Source organism: Limanda limanda, chromosome 18, assembly GCF_963576545.1.
Source record: "Limanda limanda chromosome 18, fLimLim1.1, whole genome shotgun sequence".
NCBI lineage: Eukaryota > Metazoa > Chordata > Actinopteri > Pleuronectiformes > Pleuronectidae > Limanda > Limanda limanda.
The window spans coordinates 13,285,574-13,302,940 of record NC_083653.1 but is presented as its reverse complement, the minus strand read 5'-3'; the positions used below and the strand labels follow the sequence as shown (position 1 = coordinate 13,302,940).

Here is a 17,367-nt window from a genome sequence, read left to right as displayed (position 1 = left end):
AGAACTTCCTGTGTGAGAGGAGAGGGTGCTGCATCTTCCCTAAGTGCGTGCACTTTTTAAAAGGGGTCTTTTGGTCACAGGCCAAGGGGAGGCTTTTACTTCCTGTCTCAAACAGCCACTCACACACACACAGTAACATGGATAGAGAACATTTTCAAACTGAATTGAAGATATGGATAAATCTCGTGAAAATTCTCATTAAGAAATGCACTTTACTTTCCTTAGTTGAAGTTAAACAACACATATTTTAACAATGCATTGAATCTTCTTTGTTTGTTTGTGTAATTCTGTCATTTCTTATCGTTATCTTTCCTTCCTCGTTTGTTTTTTTTATTCAACACTTCTACAGCTTCTAAACAAAACGGAGGCAGTGAGTTGAGTAAATGATTTTTATTTCGTCTTAGACTCTTTATGTCGACAGGAAAGCAGTGAAGTACAGATTAATCAATGCATCGCCATCTTAAAAACAGATAAAATAACATCACGCCCGTGTTTTTCCACATGGGACATTTAGCAGAAGACAATATTTCACGTCGCGATGCTGGGTCTGAAACCATTGTGTGGTGTTCTGCGGAGAATCCATATTAAACAAGCACATATTTTATCTTCTGACGTGGATGTGAAATATGAGCTAATGATGCATAATTCACATGAGATGAGATGGATGATTTTTACAATCTGTGCCCATGGAATGCAAGTAGTCTTCTTATATACATAAGATTCACAGTAAAAGCACAGCGACGTCACAGGGAGAGGCGTTAATGACTATTAACTGGAAATCAATTTTCAATACATCAATTCTAAAGGCTCAAAACGAGTTAATATTTTCTCGCTCCCAACACGTTTGGAATATTTCTCATCATCCAATTTTAATTAGTTTAGTGTTTAATCTTGTGCTGGGGAGATATACAGTTATAATGAATCCATATACTGGCAGTAATACAGGTGAAGAACATGTATTACATGTGTACAGTTTATATACATGACATAGAAAGCCAATCTATTCTTCACCAACAAAAAAAAGAGAAACACGTTGAATTATGTGTGGATTAGTGTTTGTTAACAGAAAATAAGCAGAAAGCTGCATCTTCACTCTCTGGACTGGGGAGTTAGTTTAGTGAACAATAACGGAGTTGCCTCAGTTTTCAGTTAATAACCCACCAGAAGAATCCCATCAGCAGTAGCCTGTGTAATGTTTAAGACTCGATACACATACGTTACAAATAATAACACTGTGTTCATATGCATACGTACATACAAGAGTCAGTATGTGGCCACACAGAACCATGAACATTCAACATTCATCATCCCCACAATATATAGGGAGAACGTCAGAGCACTGATGTGTCCGAACAACACCGAGAGAACAGTTTCATATTGAAGTCACAGTATCGTCAGATGTGTTCACGGGATTCACAACAGTTCCAAAGATCCTCCAAGAGACAGAGCGCTCGACATTCTGAGGTTTCTCCTCTGCTTGAAGAGATTTCCTCCTTCATCGTGAAAGTTCCATTCAAAGTCCTTCTATCTAATGCAGGATGGTGATGTCATGCACGGCGTCCCACACACACACACACGCCAACATTATTTTACATGTTAAAGAGTTAGTAACTGATTTAGACCATTTTCTTTTTGGGTTAACAGGACTGTTAAAATACAAGCCCTGTATTTGTGTGTTTTTGTGTGTGTGTGTGTGTGTGTGTGTGTGTGTGTGTGTGTGTGTGTGTGTGTGTGTGTGTGTGTGTGTGTGTGTGTGTGTGTGTGTGTGTGTGTGTGTGTGTGTGTGTGTGTGTGTGTGTGTGTGCGTGTGTATATTCTCGAGACATTTGACAGGAAGTCTTTGAAGCGGTTTAATATTTCTCCATTAAACAAAAGCCAGAATTCTCAGGAGACCTAAAATTATTCAGGACCTCAAAATAAAAGATGTTTGGGTGGTCTTGTGAAAGTCGTCTCTGTAGTACTGTGTTGATTACAGATAATAATATCATATAATAGTTACTATGACACAGTTTCAATGGGGATAAACTGGTTATTTGCATTTTATACCTCAAATAATCCTTCCAACAAGACTTTCCATCTGTTTGTCTTTACATTCTCTCCAGTTTTCTTCCAGTAGTTCCGACCAACTTGCATTTTTCTATTTTCCAGTGTTTCATGGTTGAGAATTTTGTTAGTTTTTCTTTACTATTCACTGTATCAGTTGTGCTAACATCTCTATCCAAACAACTAATATATCTCACCTTGAATTAAAAAAAGAATATACTTATCTAAAGAATCCAGATTTCCACCCTGGATAAAGCGCAGAAGAGATGTTGCAGTTAAATCTAACTCACACTGTTGACAAGGTCGAATCCTCAATTCTGTGTTAAAAAATACAATCGTAGATTTTTCCGTCATATAAAGGTTTGCAGTCAGTGTGCTGATTTTATTTGAATTTGCATATTTTGTTCTAATCTTTGCCTCTTGAAGGAAAGGAAAGCCTGCAGATGTGCGGCTGTAGCAACAGGGCAGAATGGGAGTTGGAATTTTTAGTCTACTTTGTGCATTTGTAGTTTTTTTGCTATGATGCTACAGGAAACTTCCTCTTCTACTGGGAATCCTTTTCTCTAGAGATGGGTCTGGTGGTGGGGGTGGGGTTCTACTTACAGGTTGCGGAGCAGGGACTTGGGGATAATCTTACATTTACTCTGGTATTTTCCTCTTAGACGGCGGCACCAGGTGTCCAGGCAGATCTGAAGGCAGTTCATGTCCTTCCAGTTTCACTTTTATCAGGTGATTGGCCAAGGCAAACTCCTCATCATCCAGCATCCCGTCCTTATCGATGTCCGCCAGCTTCCAGATCTTTCCCAACACTGTGTTGGGCAGCTTTGACTTCACCATCTCCCTCTTGGCGTTGGCCCCTGTCACCTTTCCGTTGACGGGAGATAACGTGTAGAAAATTTCATCGTACGCCGGCTTGTCGCGCACAACCACCCATTCGGCATCGTCGATGCCTTCTCCGGCCCCTTCGCCGTACCCGTGGCCGAACGGGCCGTCCAGAGTGCCGTCGAACGCACCGCCCTTCACAACTGGGTTAGGGCGTTGGTTTTCTTCTTGGCGAACCAGGACCATTAGACCGGCAATGTCGTTGGATAGCATGTCGTCGACCGCTTCCAGGAGTTTGGGTTTCAGGGGCTGGAATTTGTTGAGATCCTGAGACTGGAGTAAGTCCTGGAGGGATAATACAAAATAAATTAAAAAAACACATCTCAAGTTTAGATCTCATCAATCTAATCCTGTATTTATAAATCTGCATTCCTTCACTCTTCACTCTTTCCTCAATACCTGCATCTTCTTCAAATTTGGGAAATCTCCAGGTGATATCTGATGCTCTCTTTCGATGCGTTTGTAGATATCTGACAGGCTGCCGATCAGTTCTTTCTTCTTGTTCTCCTTCCCGAACACAGAGGGCATATCTTTCTTCAGGGCGCTGATGATGTAGGCATGAACCTGCGTACAGAGAGGGATTTATTCATCACATTCAAGCTATTTCAGCAGCTACTCTGTCAGAAAAATAACAAAACAAGACATTAAGTCTCATACACAAATATTTTAATTAGTCCTTAAATTATTTACATTAACACATTTCAAATTATTTATTTAATGTTTAAATTGGACATACTAATATGTCAAATTTCTCTTTATTGCAATATTTAACCTCTATGGTAAAGAATTTTTTTTTTTTTTTTTTTTTTTTAAAAGAAATCAGAGGATGATCAAAACTCAAAAATAGGAAAACAAACATTGAAAAAGAAATGGGAAAAAACATATTTGTTATGTTGCTTCTGTGAAATGTGTGTGTGTGTGTGTGTGTTTCCCAGAATCCACCTTGTGTCCTTGAAGCTCATCCCAGAACACACACAAACCCCATCAGCTGTTACACAGGAAAAATGCACTCATCTTTCCCAGTGATTGAGTTGTGTGCCTGTGCACATCCTACAACAGGCATTGGACTGTCGCCTCTCATACCTGACTTCCTGTCCAGAGAGGAAACAGGAAATCATTCGCTCAGGAGGAGAGGAAGACCATTTGTCTGGTTCTATTGGTTCTCAGACAGCAACAAGCTTTGTCTGTCAAGGTTAACAGCTGGACAGGATGGACAGGGCGAGTGACCGATGCTCTGATCGGAACATGACACTGTCCAATAACAGCAGGAGGGACATTTATCAAAAATTAAAAGAATAAAGAAATGAAGTGTCATTCCTAAAAAGCATGAACTACATCCCAGGTCTGAGAATCACTTTTAACAGTAGCTGTAACTGTTCCACAGCCAGATTCTCATCAGTATGGTGGGGGGGTGTGTCTGTTTCTCACCTTGGCCAGTCTTGCCCTCTTGATCAGATCGTTGAGTTTTCGAAGCGCTGCGTTTCTCGGTAAAGACTGAATGTCCTTAAATAGGTCCTGCTCCTCCGCCTCAAACAGCTTCCTGTTGTCAGGGATCAACAGAGGGTGGGACCAAAACGAGCCGATGTAGACACGGATCACCTGTTGGGGACAGAGAGGACATTCAGTGTGGCTGGGACCAAAACAAGATAGAAGAGACATAAAAGGACCAACGTGGGTCATAAAGTCCTCCTCCTCTATGTTAGTGGATGGGACATGGATCAAACTAAACAGTCAAAGCACACGTCAAATACATTTTTGGTCGAACCAAAGTTCGACCAAAAGTAGAAAGGTTTAAAGTTTCCTTTCAGAACAAAAAAATGAATGGATGATGCAATGGTTACCACTTTGAAAAAAAATGGGCTTTTGATTGTTACTATACCTCAGGGGTGTTGACTATTTTCCCTAGTGACCACATCAGGGCCCCGTAGACTCTCATCAACTGCTGGGTCTCTATCTGGTCAGCTTTGTTCAGCACAACCCTGAAGACAAACAACCAAATTGAACATCCCGCATTAATATTACATGAATCCTCGTTAAGGTTTATGTACATGCACTGAGTGAGGAAGACTTCAGGACTACTTTGTGTAGCTTTAGGTACCTAATCTTGTCCTCGTGGTTCTTCAGGGCCTTTATCACGTCTGAGAACTCATCAGAAATGTCCAGTTTGTGGGCGTCAAACAGTAAAATGATCCGGTCCACTCGCTCGGCAAACCACTCCAGGACCGCAGCAAAGTCATACCCTGAGAACAGGAGGAGGAGGAGGAAGAGGAGGAGGAGGGAGGAACACGAGAGTCACAGTGTGAAATACAAGAATGAAGGTAACAGATAAGAAGAGATTGTTTCTCTCTCTCATTTCTTTGCTCTCATCCCATCCCGGTGTCACCAGAGGCATTTGAACAGACCTCAGTTTCAGTTCAAGTATCTACGCTGATGATCAAAATCATCTGTTATCCCAAAAATGTGAGAATGGACTGTGATGTTGCAACATCATCAAGACAAAGGCCTTGCAATGGCTTCAGGTCACAGAGGAGGGACGCCCACATTGCAACATGTTGAGAGACAATATGTGTTTACTGATAGAGATTGTGCAGCCAAGGTTCAAACTCAATAAGAGGACTCCATTAATCCTTACCATAAAACATGAAGTTTTGACTTTTCGAAATACTTTACGTGAAGACTGAAAGTGAAAGTGTAAATGCAGTTATAACATGTCAGTGACTGCGTCTGTCGGCAGGACTCCATCACTGACTCTCGGGACCTTCTGTCTCGCTCAAGGACTCTTACCTGGAAAAATTCCACAGGATATGAGAGGAGAACAAAGAACAAAAGAGCACAATCAAGGGATTAGGGAGCTGAAATTTACAACCCACACTGAAGGACACTTGAAAGACAATGCAGTCAGTGGTAAACCTGTTACAGCTGAGATTACTGGAGAGCAACTAGGAGGCATTTGCTGTCAGTTGGTAGTAGTTTCGTGTTAATACAGTTTTTTCTGAGAAGCTATGTTTGTTTCTACCTTCACTCTACAGACACTATCAAGCTTTACACATTATCACTTTGAAAATATCTGATTCTGACTTGGACTGATACACCAATCTCACTGATACTGTTGTTCCACAGCTGCTCCTCCAAGTAGATGAATCACTTTCTCTCAAGGTCGAATCATTTTCTTAACTGGCTCATGATTGTCAAACAAAACAAATGCAGAGATTCTAGCGATGAATGGCATTGGTCGTCTTCCAGGACAAATCAATGTTGATAATTCAAAAGTCCCCTCACTGGGACGAGAGCAGGAGTTAAGCAGTGGAAGCAGTAAGCATGTAAAACATGGAAATATGTTTCCTTTTGTTCCAGCTGAGAGGAGAAAGAGACCACACTGCTGCTGCTGCTGGAGCGGAGAGTTTAGAGAGAATTTGAGTTTTAGTGGTTTGTTTTTCACACAAAGCACTTTTCATATGGTTTGGTTCAAAAAACAAGATTGTTCTCTGGTCGGCCAATGAAAGGCAGTAATGCTCATTTCATTGTTTATCATAAAGAAACTAAATAAATCTGAAGACTTTTTATTATCATAAAGGGGTTAAAAATGCGGTATAGGTAACACTTGGTTTATTTTGGGGCGTACCTACCGTCAATTTACAGAGATCTGTACGATTCCTATAACTTATGTACAATGCTCATGGTTAAGACGGAGAATGGCACTGACGTGATGTCCATCCATTATCAAAAACAGAGAAGGGGTCATGAATTAACTCAATGCACTTGATGTTCAAATGCTTGGGAATTGAGAGGTTTTGGACATTAGGGTTTATCCTTTGGCGAACAAGAGCATCTCCCCCCGAAGAATTTCTGGTTGTTAAAATAACTTTCCCTAAAGTTTTCAAACATGAAGCCTGGGTTGAGCTTGCATGAGGCAGGACATGATGTATACATTCCGCTGTGGTTATCTTGTGTTGTTGTTTACAGAACATTGGCCCTTGTCGTCATAAGCGCTCAAATTTCTTCTCTCAAAGTTGAAATGTCGCCTGTCTCTTCTACATGTATGGCACTTCTTTTTATTCCAGAGATATTTGTATTTATTTTGTTTTTTTCTCTGTTTTGCATCTGTCATGTGTTAGAAACATCATCAACGTGCCCACTCGAGAAATTCTCTACAAAAAGGTGAGATCAGTTTCCTCCACAACACAATGCAGATAATTGGTCTTAAATATCCAATATATATAATTTTATGTTTTTTTCTCCAAACCATATGACAAAGAGTCCGGTGAAGAACATGCAACAGTCTACAAATAATTTAAAGCCAAGATAAGTTTATATTCAGGCTTTTTGCAGCTGGTTGGTGACGATTTATTTCTACAATACCTCCATAATGGCATCTATGTAGGGAGCTATAGTCTGACAAATCTTCATCTAGAGACACACACACACACACACATGTAGATACTGATAAAACAACAGTTTAAAAGAAAAGTAACAAAAGCAAAGGATGAGACACAACATACAAATATCACATACACACACAAATCAAACAGAATGAAGAAAGTGAACATACACCTACATATACACACAAAAAACAGCTTGACCATACACAAACTTTGTCCTCAGAGAAAACATCTGTGCTGACTAAGTGGACGTTAGGTATAAGCCTGTATTTTTTGTTCCATCTGAACAGACAACGGTCGGGCCACGCCTCCCTGTGAAGTTTATTTGGTTTGACAACAATGTTTTAACGAACACTTGGATTGAGACCTCATGGAAAATAACACAGAGCTGATGTGAGTCTGTTTCGATTAAACTGCATCTGACATTCTATTGGTGCTGATGCAGCATTTCTCTCTTATTTCTCCACAGAGAAGCTTTGGTTAACAATTTATGTTCCTGTAACTCAAATGTTTCCCAGCTCAAGTTCTGAGGAAAATCCACAAAAGACCCAACCCTAGTATGAGGTAATGTGCTGAACCCAGAGACCACAGTTTGTTCCTTGTTTTTATTTAGCCTTTGGAACAGCATGTGTGTGTGCTTGCTTGTTTCATCATGTCAACACCCTGAAATTCAAGATACTCACTTTATAATGTTGTGCATATGAGTAACACTAATACCAGTTCCTTCCACCAGCATCTGGTCTGATTGCACCAGTTCCAATCCATTGATCATTTTATGTGATGTTAATACAAAATATCATAACAGATGAATGCTAACATACCAGCTAACACATCAGTTATATAACAACATCCTATATAAATCTCATTACTATACCAATGTTTTTGTGATACTGTGATGTGCAACTAGCGGCATAATGCTCATGTTCTATTCAACTATTTGAATTTTAGTTAATACCTGAAAAGGTTTATATACTCTAACGTTCAGAAAATACACTCTCCTCACACTGTCCATTGCTGTAGCTCCTCTTTTCAGCCTCTGCCTGAAACACATGGTTTTAGCTCCTGTCTCTTTAAGGCCCCCCTCTTAATGAGGCCCACACCTATCTGATGGGCCAGCTGGCCCACTCTGTTGTGATTGGTCAACCGCTTCCAGTGCCTTTAGGAAAAGGTTGGTCTCTACTCGTGCTTGACCTGACTTTGCCGGGGACATGCCAGACTAGCCACTAGGCCTTCATTGTGCAAATGTAGGGTATTGTGATGTCCCGTGTCATTACGATACCGAACTACTGAGGAGGAGATTCAGGAGCAGTGTTGTCTGTGGGTAGAGGAGCTCCCTTTACCACAGACTTTAGGCTGAACAAGCATAATATGTCTCCTTTAAGAGAGAACACACAAAAGGATGGAATGGACACTGTAATGGGATGAATGTTAAAAGACTAAATTATAGCTGTCTTCAATTATCCGAACTCTTTTGTTAATGTAAGTCGTTGGTATGGCGATGCCAGCTTTCAGCTTTGGGAATCCCGGCCATGCCAGACACACATCAACCTGTAAGGAAGCTGGCAAGGTTTCTCTGGATCCTTTCACACCTAAACTTCTCTTCACACTGTCGTCTCTCTCTGTTGAGTTCAGTTTGTGTGTCAAGTACATGAAAAAACACATAACACCAACAATATCCCACCAGTTTTTTTTGTAAATAGATGGGCCCCAAAGATAAAAAAATATTTACGTGAATTGCCTTGATGCTTAGCTTGTAGCTTCATACATTTTCCCCATCTACATTTATTTGAGCGTTGTTGCTAAAACTAAATCTGTGGGTCTCTATGTTGATATTACTTGATCATTTCAACGTGTGAAAGTCCTTGTACACTGTGTTGTTCATGTTTTAAATTCAGCACAGGGCAGTGCAAAGGGAAACCTACACATTGTGTGCATTTATTTAGTGTCAGTGTGTGAGAGAGACCTAGCGCATTCGAGGCCCATCTTTTTGTTGCTGCTTCCTGTTCTTTGAAATGAATGAGGCATAATCCTCCTGATAGCTACGAGCTAAAATAAACACATGCACGTGTGCGTCCAAAAGAAATGCTGACATTGTTGTTCAGAGATCAGTGGGACAAGGGGGCTGCAGCTGAATGGGTCCGGTGAATGCACACCAACACACACACGCACACACACACTAACATAAACAGTGGAAGATAAAAGTGTGAGCCTCGAGTGTGGTGCGTTACCTCGACTGAGTCTCTGTTTCTCTCCAGACAGAATCCCTGGTGTGTCGATCACACTGATGCTCTCCAGCACTGGGTTAGGCAGCTGGGCACACACAAACCTACACACACACACACACACACACAAACACAAAGACATTAAAGTATCAGGACAGAAGTGTAAAACGCTTTAAAAACAAACATCATCCACACCAGACCTCTAACGTTCCCTTATCTGCCTCTTCTCCTCCATCTCTCCCTCTCTTCTCTGTCCAGCTGGATAAATACCAACAGGTTAGCGGTCATCCTCACTGTGAACCCCCCCACTAATCCCCACTGACAGTCAGCACTGTTTCCTTTCAGCAGTGGTGGGCCCTCACAGTGAGGTCTCTACCGCCAGAGTGTAGAGTTTTGGAAGGATGACTCTGCAAAAGTTGAGCACCTCTCCCTCTCACACACACACTCTCTCTCTTACAGAGGGAAGCCTGATCAGTGAGCAGAGGGAAATTCAATCACGTAGGAATGTAGAGCAGTGGTGTGGATTGTCACTCTCACTCTCTGGTTCTTCACCAGTCTCTTCCTCAGTCTTTCCTACACCATATATATATATATTATATACATTACCCTGGTATAAACACACACCTCAATAAGACATCTGACCACATCAGTCTATCCAAACTCCCTCTACAACATGTGTGTGTATATGTATGTGTTTGTGTGTAGGGATCTACCTGTTTAGGAATGCGTTCCCAAATGCATTCAGCTTTCTGAAGGGCTTTTTAGGGTCAACCACCAAAGCGTTTCCGGGAATGACGCCTTCGGTGTCGCCGTGCATCACCGCGATGAAGGAATCCGTGGTGGGTTCGGGGCCGATCCGCATTCCAGGAAAATCCTGCTCCAACAGGTAGCTGGGGGCGAGATGGGGACATGAAAGTTGGCCTTAAGCTAAACAAGACAGGAGATGAGATGGTTTTGATAATATTTACACCGTATAAGATAAGTTCATCTGTAGGCAGCAGGACAGATGTGTGCCACATCTTCAGCCTCTTATATGAACAAAGCCCTGCATGCCTTTTCACAGTGATCATGGTGAAAGGAAGCTCATACAGATGGTAAGATTTGATTTAAAAATCAGCAGAAACGTAGTCTGCCTTGAATTAGAAGTTGCTGGAACCAAGATTAGGGCGTTTGGCATCATCGCAGGCTGGACGGCCGCCATGCACTGGCTCCTGAATAAGCAGAATTAGGTTTGTTGCCAAACAAAGAAAAAGTGCCTCAGAAGGAGAGTTTTGTGATCAGATGAGACAAAGACAGAGGACGGAGGAAATCGTTTTTCCCTCAATCAGCTCTTTACTGAGTGATGGGGCTCTTGCGCGGACAGGAAACTGCCTATGTTCCGATGTAAACCCATAAATTGCAAAAAGTGAATATATTCATCAAATATTCTGCAGCATGATCTCAAACCTTGGACGCAAAAAGAGGAATGTGGTTCAGCTCTTCCTTTTCTGACATGACAATTGGTCAGGGATAATACCTCGCCACAGGCGTGTTTCCTCACTGGTGATCAAGAACAGCTGACGGGGTGAAAACAGGGGACAGAATCAGATGGAGATTTTCCGCATGTTTGCTTTTAACTGAGCACAGTTTTCAGGGAGACTTTTTACATTACATATCTCAAAATGCACATTTCTCATCGTGTTTTACAACAAAGAGTTTGCAACTGATGCAAACTTTCGACCTCATCTGTAACTATCACCCAGGCAACAAGACTGAGTCAGATGCCATATATATGTTTTAGGGTGAAAGGTTGAATCGCCGGCTGTTAATTCAGTGACACCACACACATGTTCGAAATGAAGATTAGTGCGTTTCTGTCAACTTTGCGAACACGGGCCATAAAAAAACAGAGATTTACTGCTGAAAGGATCATAAATTTCAAGTGTTGGATGTTTACGTATTGTAACTGCAACCAGATGTTAAGAGGGGTAACCTCTCCATAAGCACACACATATATATGTATATATATATATATATATATATATATATATATATATACACCTTGTGATAGGAGCCAGCAGTGCCTGGTAGAGCCGTCTCTGTCAGTGTATGTAGAGTCCTCCTCTCTGTCTGTGGGGAGGCTACCATCTCCCAGGTTGCATGTTTGATAGGAGACATACTATGTGTGTGTGTTTGCAATCCACATACGTATCAGCTCACAATCATTCATCACATTTCTTCCTGCCCAGCAATGATAAAACTGAAGATTCGCAGACTCAGGCTTCCCCCAACACACAGCCTCAAAAGTTCCAGTTCATGGGCTTTAAAGCAACAAATCGACCTGCGACTAGAGAAGACAACGAGAAAACATTAGTCACCACGGCAGCTTTACTTTACGACATCGCTACAGCACCCAAAATGTGTCCAGTCACCTTAAAGGAAAACATGTATTTGTAAATTTGAAAAAAAGAAAAATAATCTATAGTTTCATGGCAAAAAGAGAAGACAGCCTCAGATTACTGCCCTCTGACTAACCACCAAAGAGAAAGACTAATCCTCCATCGTATCTTGTCTCTCCATCCATTTTTTTCTTTTTATTTTAACATGTCTTTACTTATGTTCCAAATCTTTTGAAAATTCACATCAATCTAATATATCAGTCTCACCCTGTTGTTATACCACCAAATAAATAATTAAAACCTAAACTACATTTGGGGAGCCATCTTGTGTCCATCATTAGTTACAGCCTATAGGATTAACATAGGGTTGTCCGTGCGTCTGTCACATACAATTGGTCCAAAAGCATATGAGACAGATTCTAGCATCGCCACATTGGCTTCCTGTTTCTCTGCATAGATTATAAGATTTTATTGAAGACTTTTAAGGCTTTACACAACTCAAGGGTTTACCAACTCTCCATGAGCCAGGGTGCCACCTTCGATCAGCTGATCGTGGACTTCTGCTAGTTCCTAAAGCCCGATTGGTGACTAAGAATAGAAACTATCGGAGTCTGCAGAACAGGCCCCCAAACTCTGGGAGGATTTACAGGCGGAGATTAGCCATGAGGCATCTGTTACTACGTTTAAAACCCTTTTATATGCTCTTCTTTAAAAAAGCTTTAACACCTTCGCAATTTTAATTTTGGATTTATCGCTGGTTTATAATTATGTCTTTCAATGTAATTCAATGTAATTTCTGCACAAAGCCTATTTTGTTTTGATAAGAGAGAAGTGAGCATATAGGGGATAAATGCACATGGACCAAATGACAAAGCACAAAGTGTCCCATGTAGTTAAGGTGAGGCTGACAGAAGCTAGGAGATTGTTCAGCTTCATCCTTGAGACCTGCTCTGCTCCGTGTTCCACAGTGGGACCCTGCGATATGAAACCAATGGCTGTCAAACGCCCTGACACAGGGTTACTCAGCAATTTCTACATTCCTCGTCCTACTGCTACAATGTCAGTGGCGAGGGGGTCAGGCCGCTGAGTGTGTGGGTGTTTTTCGTAAGAGAAGGAGTAAAAAGGAAAGAGGAGAGAGAAAGAGAGAAGGAGAGAGAGGATCAGTGAGAATCAGAGACAGCAGCAGAGGAAGAAGAGAGCGAGCAGGGATGTCTGCACTGCCTTGTCTTATGGCAGGAAGTCACTAACAGCATCCTCTCTGTAGCTTTCAACTAATTACTGACAAGGCTCTGTGAGCGAGAGTGTGTGTGTGTGTGTGTGTGTGTGTGTGTGTGTGTGTGTGTGTGTGTGTGTGTGTGTGTGTGTGTGTGTGTGTGTGTGTGTGTGTGTGTGTGTGTGTGCGTGCACGTACGTCTGAAAGGCAAGATGTCAGCAGTAGTTCTGCAGTTCATCACACAGCTGCTAATATCCCTCAGCCCTGACAGACTTCGGACTATAGAACTATAGATAAACCTATTTTATGCCATATAAGTTACTGTTGAAGGGGGTTTAACTAATCAGAATTTATGCTAAGTTACACATGTATTTGGCACCCATGTGCAAAATGACTTCAAATGGGTGCAGCATACAAGAGACCAGGGACGTGCAGAGACAGGGGATCAGGTGAGAGAGCACTTCTCCTCATTATTAATTTAAAAAAACAAAAAGGTAAATAATAATCTCTCACACAATTGTTAAATACTCTACAGTTGTAGAATGAATAGCTATTATATGAGGAGTCTATGATCCAAATTATGCAGTCTGAGGCAGGACAGTACTGGTCAATTTTGAGATTTTGGTCTATTTTTCTTCCATGTCGTCTTCTTTCACTCTAATGGAAAGAAAACTTCGAGAAATAAACATTTTAGATGTTCTTTGTTTTACCCTCAGTCTGTTTGCTAGCAAGACACAAGTTAACGATATTTGTTTTTGTCTTTACAGTAATTAGCTGTAATCTTGAGGCACAGGGACAGGAGCTGGGAGGTGGGAGGTGCTTCCTTTCTGACATGACTGTGATGATCTATTGACTGTATAACTCACTAGTACTTTCCCTAGCCTCATGATTCCATTACTATTCAGCAGTCAACAATTTTAATCCACGACACTGCATCTCGATGTATTTCAATGCATCACATCCACGATTTTCCTATATTACTGCACATGGCTGCTTTTTCATCAATATCACTTAATAAAGTCAGTCGGACAAATATGACCTTCCTTTTTATTTAGAAAGTGCTTTATAAAGTATTATAGACTGTTGCTATTACTACATGTGTCCTGTTTCATTAACTTTAGACTTGTGTGCTGCACCTAAGGCTTAAAAAGGACAAACTTTGATTACAGCCTTTACTGAATCAAGGTGGCCCCACCTGGCCCCCCTTGGCAGCACCCCTGCACTGAGGCACATCCCTCCACAGGTCAACAAGTGACTCTTCTCGTCTGATGTTTTTCTAATCATCACAATTAAAACTGATCTTTATTAAAAATCTGCTGAATTCACATTATGTTCCTGGATAAACGAGGTGATTTAAAGGGATGGGGAGAAAAATTGATTCAATTACAAATCGCGATTCTTGTGAATGACGATTTTAAATCGCCATGCTGCCTCCAAAATCGATTTTTTTAAAACTTATTTATTGGTTTATAAGGGGGGGATATATGGAGGGAGCAAGTTGACCAGCTCTTGTTTTTGCACAAGAATCTAAACATACCCAAGCACTAGCATTGCATCGCCTACATGCAAACAACAATGAATCATGGTCTACTTTTTGTTTATTTCAAAGTTTATATTCTAAGTAAACTTTTATTCATTCTATTTAATTTACCTTTTATTTATTGTTTTAAAGTAGCCTAAGTGGCATACATTTCTTAATCTGTCAGTTTGTGTGCAGTTGACAGGGGCTGTACAATAATACGGCACATTTTTATTTATTTTCTCTATTGGCTGCCCGGCAGTCATTAAGTTAATGTTAATATTTGAAATAAAACTTGTAAAGCTCTAAGTGAATTTGACTGTTGTATTTTAAGGTATGATTCAACATTTTTCCATGGTCCAGTATTTAAAAAAAAAAAACAGGAAATCTTAAAATCTAATCGCAATACTAACAGAATCGCAATACCCACAGAATCGCAATACATATCGTATCGCCACCTAAGTATCGTGATAGTATCGTATCGGGAGGTCCCTGCCGATTCCTGTCCCTAGTGATTTGTGCTGTCGTTATCCGTCTATAAAGAAGAGTTCAAAACCCCAACTTTCAATCAGCAGCAAAAATCTGTCTTTACACTTGAAAGAAACAATAATGCAACATTTGTAATAATTATAGTTACCGACTGATACGAAAATGTTTATAGGCTACAACAACACACTCGTAACACTTGCAGAACACAACTTCCTGGCTCCCCAGAAAATATTTGTGTTATAGATAAGCCAGGTCCCCCAGACCCCCCGGCCCCTGGAGGCCCCGGCAGCTCTGCACTCGGTCACACGTTGGCCTCCCACGTCCACACAGACTTCACTTTTAAACACGCTGCTGACATGTTCATCCGTCAGTATGATCATCTAGACTCGAATGCAAAATACACACACCTCTGCAGAGACGGGTGCAGTGCCAGGCAGAGCTGCCTCCATATGCATCAGGGGTTTCTCTGTGTGTGCGTGTGTGTGTGTCTGTGTCTGTGTGTGCGTGCGTTATGTTGTCTGTCAAATAAACTTTTTATGGATTCAATAAAGCTTGCAGGGGCCTGGATCCAACCAGTAAGGTTTTTTCACGTGTGTGTGTGTTATGGATGATTTTGTCTTTTATTCCTTTTATTTTTTACTCTTTCCTGTGGCAGTTCTATCTTCTTTAAATTAACTCTATTGTAAGACCATCCACCTCTTCTCCCACCCTGCTGTCAAACTGCTCCACTGCTGAGGCTGAGAGAGGGAGCCGTCAGTTTGGGTGTGTCAGCCTCTCCCTTTCTATCATTGTGTGTTTCGGTGTGTGTCTATGTTTGTGTGATCCCCTCCTCTCTTTCCCACATGAACCGTGTGCTGGGTTCTCACCGTATGAAGCTGGTTTTGCCGGTGGAGTACTGTCCCACCAGCAGGACCATGGGCTTGTTGTCGAAGTCAGCATCCTCCAGGGCCGGGGAGTGGAACTCGTGGAACTTGTAGCTCTCCTCCAGCGGCAGGAGCTTGGTCTTGTAGAGCTTCTTCAGGCCCTCGCTGACCGTCTGAAACACCTCCGGGTCCTTCTTCCTCCGGTCGTCTGTCCCTAGCCAGCTGAACATGGCTGCAGGTGCTGGTCCAGCGAAGCCACAGATGCTAGTGATGAGCGGTTGTCAACCAATAAGAGTCTTTGAGCGATTGGATGTTTGTCTTGATTTTTTTTTCTTCACATAGAAAAGCTCCAATATTTTCTTGTAAAAGTCTGTTTTAGAAGGGAAAAAAAGCACAAATCCAAAAAATAAAGCAGATATATTAAAGAAGAAATAACAGTCAGAGTAAGGCCTACTGTTCTAAATAGGTGATGGAAATATTAATTGGCCTGATATTATATTCAGCTTCAGATTTGATCCTTTGAAGCCTTTAAAGCTGACCCTTTAAAGACGACCCTTCAAAGCTCTCTCTCTCTCTCTCTCACCATCCGGTCCATCAGTCCTCTGGGGTCCAGGCCACTCTGTCCTCCTGGGCCACAGCCGCACTGCCTTCAGCTTGTTTATCTGTTTATCAGTAAATAAACAGAAGGTAAACAAAATAAACCCTAAATCCTTCCTGTCACGCACGACATATCCCGTTACCGCAGCTCGGTTCGGTCCAGGAGGAGCCGGCAGAGGAATCCCCCCCCACCACCACCACACAGCACGATGCACCGAGCTGCTGTCACAGCCCCGGTTATTGTTCCGCTGCTCCCGCAACAAAACCCCCCACAAGCAAACTCTAGTTCTCCTCTCCAAGATGAAATATTCACAGGGAGATGTTTGAGGGTTTTGTTTGTATTCAAGCGCTGCAGGTTATCTTCTGTCCCGTTCTGTCACGGCTCGGCTCGACTCTGAATGGAACAGCAGCTGATGTCCTCCAGCCCAATTTAAATACCGACGCGGAGGAAACCCGAGCCCGCCGGAAGTGCCCAACGCCTGGCAGCGAGGTCCCGCCCCGGTGATGCAGGGAGGAGGAGATGATGAAGCCCATCTATGATGAAGCCCGGCCGGAGGACGCCATGATGGAGGAGCAGGGAGGGACGTGAGAACGACAGCCCGCCACCTAGAGGTGGAACGTGAGAATCTCTCTCCTTTATCGCAGTATTTTAGTTATTTGACAAATTGACTAAATTGTAAAAAACTAAAAAGGCACACTCTTTTATGAACATATGTTGATTGTATCTTTTAACTGGAGTCCAAACAGGTATTAAAAATCCTTCTATGTATTATTGTTTGATT

At 41.8% G+C, this 17,367-nt stretch overlaps 1 protein-coding gene across 1 annotated transcript; it reads right to left on the bottom strand.

Moving 5' to 3' along the window:
• Nucleotides 1-1,836: 1,836 nt before the first annotated feature.
• ehd3 (EH-domain containing 3) lies at nt 1,837-16,976 on the bottom strand. Its single transcript, XM_061091383.1, has 9 exons — nt 16,572-16,976; nt 15,992-16,358; nt 10,240-10,416; nt 9,533-9,630; nt 5,024-5,165; nt 4,805-4,904; nt 4,354-4,524; nt 3,325-3,489; nt 1,837-3,210 (listed from the first exon to the last, which is right to left on the bottom strand). The coding sequence occupies exons 2-9, from the start codon at nt 16,216-16,218 to the stop codon at nt 2,683-2,685; spliced, it is 1,608 nt and encodes a 535-aa protein (XP_060947366.1). The 5' UTR covers nt 16,219-16,358; nt 16,572-16,976; the 3' UTR covers nt 1,837-2,682.
• Nucleotides 16,977-17,367: the final 391 nt, after the last annotated feature.

Coding starts and splice junctions, on each gene's coding strand:
- ehd3 (XM_061091383.1), bottom strand. CDS start 16,218: ATGTTCAGCTGGCTAGGGACAGACGACCGGAGGAAGAAGGACCCGGAG. Junction 5,166..9,532: donor GAAACAGAGACTCAGTCGAG/GTAACGCACCAC, acceptor TCCTGTTCTCAG/GGTATGACTTTGCTGCGGTC. Junction 3,490..4,353: donor AGAGGGCAAGACTGGCCAAG/GTGAGAAACAGA, acceptor CTCTGTACGCAG/GTTCATGCCTACATCATCAG.